The sequence below is a fragment of the Blastomyces gilchristii genome (assembly GCF_000003855.2).
Source record: "Blastomyces gilchristii SLH14081 genomic scaffold supercont1.3, whole genome shotgun sequence".
In the NCBI taxonomy this organism is placed as follows: domain Eukaryota; kingdom Fungi; phylum Ascomycota; class Eurotiomycetes; order Onygenales; family Ajellomycetaceae; genus Blastomyces; species Blastomyces gilchristii.
Genome location: NW_003101680.1, coordinates 5217650 through 5223991, shown reverse-complemented (window position 1 = coordinate 5223991; position 6342 = coordinate 5217650). Strand labels below are relative to the sequence as shown.

Below are 6342 nucleotides of genomic sequence, written 5' to 3'. Positions count from 1 at the left end.
ATTCAACCAGTTTATCTGCTCTTACTGCTCTTGTGTACTCTGAGTTTCATCAGAAATGATGTGCATTAAAGTCTCCTGCAATTATAGAGTTTTTTAAGAGAGTTATACTCAAAAATCCTCTATCAATTGTTCAGATATTGTTGTTTTCTTTCAATGACTTTTCATTATAGATATTTATAAGTTGAATAGTGTTAAACTCATTCTCTTTATCTATAATATCACTCACTAGAATATCAGAGTCAGATATGATATCAAATCTCAAATTAAATTGATATCTTGATCTTTTTCTCTCATAGATCACTACTCTTGATTTTATCTCAGATTTTTCAGCAAGAAAGTAGTAATAGCTTGAATGAGAAATGATGTACTTTTACTCAGTATCAAAGTTTGATTCTTGAAGAAGTACAAAGTCAACTTTTTATTCAAATGCAATCTGAAGACAAGAATAAATGCAATTTGAGTTTCTATTCATATTATTTTAAATAAATGTGATTTTTGAAGAGTTTTTAAACTTTTTTTATTGTTTTTGTTGTATATTCATACTAAGAGAGAGTAGATATAGAGTAGAATCTAATCTCTATCATCAGATAGAAGATTATAACTATTTTGAAAAGTAGGAATCTTAACTGCTTGCATTATATCTAGTTTATTATCAGAGTCATTTCTCAATTCTCTAATCTTAACAGAAGTTTGAGAATTCAAATTCTGTTTACACTTAGCTGGAGAATTGAAGTTTGAAGATCTAGATAGTTGAGAATTTCTTCTTTTTAAGCTTGTAGTTATAGATTTACTAGCTTGACTTTTCTCTTCAGTTTTAGATTCACTTTGAGCTTCATCTTTTCTTCAGTTCTTCTGAGTTCTTGAAGTAAATACACATTCTTTTGAGCTAGATGCATGTTTTTCTTTGCAATTGAAGCACTTAAGCAGAGTATATTGACATATTTCATCTCTTTTTAAGCATGTTTCACATTTATACTCACTAGTTTTGTGATCTCTAGCACAGAATGCATATTTTGAGTCTCTGAAACAAGAGATTGTAAAGTGTTCATAACTTTGACAGTTTGAACACTGTGTTTGAGTAGCGCCTTGGCGGTGGGAAACCAGGGCGTGTGGGTTCGAAACCCGCAGGGGATACATTAAATCCGGAACCCAAGCACCTCAGGTTCCTAATAAATACAGAGGTGTACAAATCGCTCCAATAAAATTGCTCTATGTTCCTGGGCTGGGAAGTTATTATCGCATGTATTTAATTGTCACTCCTTTGTATTTCCTATGTTCTTGTTATCTTGGCGTGGTCTCAACACCTGTATTTCCTCCTGTATAACCAACACTTGGCCTGTATTTAACATCACGCAAGGAGTCATCATAAGCTCCGCTTGCATATGAGTATAATGGAAGAATAATAATAATAATAATAATAACACTGGGTTTGAGCTTTGAGATTCATTCTTGAGTCTTTGTATTCATGAACTCTTATTTTCAAACCTGCTACTCTTACTTCAGAGATTCTGGATTGTTCAAGTGTCTTTATATATACTAGAACAGAGGCATTTCTTCTACTCTGTCTGAACTCAATTGAATTAAGTCATACAGGCTCTTTTCTCAGTTGAATAGAATTGTATTCTTTCAATTCATTTTTGAGAAGTAGTATTCCTTTCTCACAGTCAAAGATTTCAACTGAAATATTATGAAGAATAAATTTATCTCACTTTTTATCTCTCTCAGATAAAATTATTGTGTTTAACAGAGATTCTACTGCTGACTTTCAGAGATTCTCATTCTGAATAAGGAATTCTGCACTGAATTCAGACATTGTGATCAGAATGATGGAGTTTGTAAAGAAGAATGACTCAATTGAAGCTATAACTGGTTTTTGAACTTCAATATCAGTCATTAACTGAGAAAAGAACTGCTGATTGATTTCATTTCTAATTCTGAAAATGAGATTTGAGTTTAGCTTATTTCTCTGCAAGATGTCCTGATTTGAGACTTTGAGAATAAGTCTTCTATTTCTGGAGATTTGAAGATTTTTCTCTTTTTGCATTTTTTTTCTCACTCTTCTATCAATAGAAGTGTGGGCAGTATTCTTCTCAGTTTTCTCAGAATTTTGAGCAGGTTTTGAGACAGCAGATTTAGAGACAGCAGGTTTAGAGATAGCAGATTCAGCTGCTTAAGCATATGTTTTCTTCTGATTTAAAGAAGAAGAAGAAGAAGAAGTAGAAAAGAAAGAAGAGCAAACTGAAGAGTCAGTGATTGTATTAGGAATTTTCACAGTTTTTAGAACTGTGTTTGAACTTCCAAGTTTGAACTTGATCACTTTCTGTAGTTGTCTAGCCTGAGTATGAAGAATTAACAGAACTTCTTCATTCATCTCACTCAGACACTGCTTTTCAAGAATTTTACTTGCTTTTTCAAGTTTCTGTATTTCAAGAACTTGTTGTTTCTCTATTTCTTCTTTCTTTCTTTTCTTCAGAATTTCAATCTCAGAAATAGCATTTGAGAAAGCATTCTTTTTCATATCAACTGAGTGTACTTTTGAACTCATTGTTCTTACTCAATGAAAAGTTGGTCAGACTAATTCAATTGAGATATTTATTATACTCTTTTGAATTGAAAAGTTGGTCAGACTGTTTTAATTAAGAGGTTTCTAAGTCTGTTTTCAATTGAAAAGTTGATCAGACTATTTCAAAAGAAGAATAACAGACTTTTGTGTATAAAACACCTGATTTTTTTCACACTAGTTCAGTAACTAGGTTAGATTTTTGAAGAGAATCTAATAAACTAAAATTGATTTTTAAGATAAATCAATAAAATCTTTACAATCTCTTTCTTGAGATACAGTGAGGAAAAGTATGATATCAATTGATAATAAATCAGATGATATGACAGTTTTTGAGAGAAAAACTGATAAAAAATAAATCAATTTTTTGCAGAGAAATTGATTAAAACTATTCAATTTTATTCTAAATTATTCAATTCTCCTCACACAACAAGTGTGCAACTCAAATCAGTTAATAAAGAGTGTAAAAAAGAATTAAGTATTAATAAAAGCTCTTCAGTCACTGAAAAAGTAATTCTTACTTAAAAGAATATGAAATTATGACAGAAAATAACTCTGTTTTTAATTCTTTGTAAGAATATTGTGTAAAACCCAGAGAAAAACACCTTACTTTTTCAAGAGAAGTAAAAAACTATTTCTAAGATCTTTTTTTTTTTTTGCATTAACTGCTGCAGAAGAATGAGATAGAAACTGCTAAGATATACACTACTGTATACTCTCTACCAAGACTTTCCCTCTTCAGAGTCTTGATATTATAGAGAATATAAGTTTGTTTCTATATAATAATGTAAATATTGTCAGCGGGATGTAGAGGAACTGGTTATTTATATCTCAAAATAGAAGACTTTGTCAATGATTATATCAATATAGAGTTAATTCTCAAATTCAATAGAAACCTAGTGTTACTGTTCTCAATCTCTTGCAGAATCTATTGAATATTGAGGTATTAAAACTAGATTTAATATATCTCACTGTGCAGGGATCAAAGGCTCAGTCAGACCTTGAAGTATACTGATTTTATAGTTGTCGTGTCTGCCGATTATGTATCGAGTACAGTTGCTGAGGTATCTCTTTGTATTTTTCTGCTGGGGATGAGCCAGATCGGAAGGGGCGGTACAAGAGTGGGACTTGGTGTTGATGTCTTAGTACATCAAAGACAGAGTAGACTGACCGTGTGACCGTGTCTGAGACCAGGACCAGATTTTTTGATAGTTCCATTACCAATTCGACTGATCCCATTACACAGTTTTAACATTAGATAGTAGTTTCATACTGTCTCAGTGAGACTTACTGTCTACTCTTGTCACATTTTTCAAATGAGATCATGATTTCTACTTCTCAATTTAAATTATTTTTATTACTTTAAATGACTTTAAATCTTATTTAAGTATTATCAAAAAGTGTTACTTTTTAAAAAATTAAAAATAGTCTAAAAAAAACCTTAAAATGTCTAAAAATAGTAACTTTATACTAAGAATGAGACTAAATGAGATTAAATAAGATCACTTTCTTATTTTTTTCAAGTCATGGTTTCATTTTAAGATCTGATATATAGTCACTTTATATGTTTTTTTAATAGCCAGTCCCAGCGGGATTCATGCCAAGAAATGTATGAGACCAGACCAAATGGGATCAAACATGAAATTCATGGTCCCGGCGGCCAGTCTAAGACAGAGAGGGTTTTTCGCGGAGGATGCACTTCAGATGTGTCTGTTGACTATGTGCTTGATACTATTGCCGAGGTATCTTTTTGTATTTTTCTGCCGGAGGTGGGCCAGATTGGGAAGGGCGGTACGTGGGTAGGACTTGGCGTTGATGTTTTGGAACATCAAAGATAGACAGGGTTTTCGTGGAAGATGCTTCTCAGATATCTCCACAATTACAGGTCGGGGATCTTCCAAAATTGAGAAGATTGGTGCATATGGTTAGGTCTCTTCGCCTTACAATTTGTATGGCAATTTGGCCCAGGGTTGTGGTGTGGTAGGGGTGAACGGGGGATAATCCCACACAGGAGTTTCGAACAACGTCTGGTTCACGTTTGGCTGGATAACTCCACCACCACACGGGGTATGCGGTCGGCGATGGGGTCAAAATGCTCGTATGATCGAGGGCTTTTCGATGGATCTATCGGCGGGTTCTTATTCGAAAAATTGAGCGAGTTCGTGGTGGAGCGCTGAGTATTCATGATGCCAAGATAACAAGAACATAGAAAAATACAAAGAAGTGACAATTAGATACATGTGATAATAACTTCTCAGCCCAGAAACATAGAGTGATTCATTGAAGCGATTTGTACACCTCTGTATTTATTAGAAACTGAAGGTGCTTGAGTTCTGAATTTAATGTATCCCCTGCGGGTTTCGAACCCACCCGCCTTGATTTCCCATGCCAAGGCGCTACCAGGTGGCCGCATTAACCATTCAGCCACCGGGGCACTGCTTAAAGTATATAGAGATTTATTTTCACATTCTTCAGAATCTTGTCTGTAAGAATGAAATATCTATCTGATATATTTTATCTACTAAGAACACAGTGAATAAGCTTACTAAATCACTTAAAATGATGAAATATACACATTGAAAGAAGAATATAAAGAAGATAGAGAAATAGAGAAATAAAAAATAATAATTCTTATAACTGATTTTTTATTATAACATATTTTCCAGTCATTTTTTGTATCAGTACTTGATTTGAAGACGAATTTTATATGTAGTATTATGTATAGTTACTCTGATAAGTGAGAGTGTCAGATTACATAATCTAGCTTATTAATTCTTTCATTATATAACTTCTCACAAGCTAGTAATCTTTCAATTATATAAGCTTTATATCTCTTATATATACTCAGTCAGTTACACTCTTATAGTTACATATATTACATGTGTCACATATCAAATCAAATCTGACTTGTTTATTATTGTAGTTATTATTAAGAATCATTTATTTAGATATAATAATATAACTTTCAGCTGTGATAACAGCTTTTTTTCAATCAGTAAAAGTGATAAATTAGATATTAGAATACACTCAATTGATCTGTTGTAGAATAGATGTAATTAACTTGATATAAAATCTAAAACAGATAACTAAGTCATTTTAACAGAGATTAGCTGTTAATATCTCAAAGTCAGTAATGAAATCAATTGTATATTAATTATACTGTATTTATAGAGAATTCATGTGTAATTCTACAGTGAGAGCTGTATTAATTTCACAGTAATTATTACATAGTCAGACTTTGAGAATTTCTCAGATAATAATATACATATTATTATTAATTTATATATATTAAACATGTTAACAGATTTTAAGAGCTAAGTAGTTAATTATAAAGATCATTTTAGAGATATCTGCAGTGATAAAATATTCTCTGATATTATTATTTATACTAAGTAGCTAAAAGTATATATCTGTAAATTTATTAAACATATCAGATTCTTCCAATTTAATCTTAATTAAATGAGATTAAGAGTTTAGTAGTAAAGAATTACTAGTAGAACATTTATTCAGAATATTCAGATATTAAGTAAGATAAGTATTCTCTTCTATTATTACACAGTTTTACTCAGTCAGTTGATTGACTTAGTCAATGAGACTTTGCATTTCACAGATAAGTGTCATGATTATTAGTCAGATATAGAGATGAAAATTTTCATGATTTTATAACTGCAAGACTGTGACTGATATTGTAGAGAAGAAGAATCAGTGTGTTAGAACTTGATTACATGAATATCAGAGTGACAGCAGCTTCATATTAGAATGTAATATTACTGATTCTTGAA

General features: G+C 31.6%; 1 protein-coding gene across 1 annotated transcript; it reads right to left on the bottom strand.

Moving 5' to 3' along the window:
• Window positions 1-875: 875 nt before the first annotated feature.
• On the bottom strand, window positions 876-1068 carry BDBG_16601 (uncharacterized protein; the record flags this gene model as incomplete). The annotated part of the gene is made up of 1 exon (XM_031724523.1): window positions 876-1068. A coding segment is annotated over one exon (192 nt), but the record flags the coding sequence as incomplete, so codon positions are not given.
• Between the last annotated feature and the right edge of the window lie 5274 nt (window positions 1069-6342).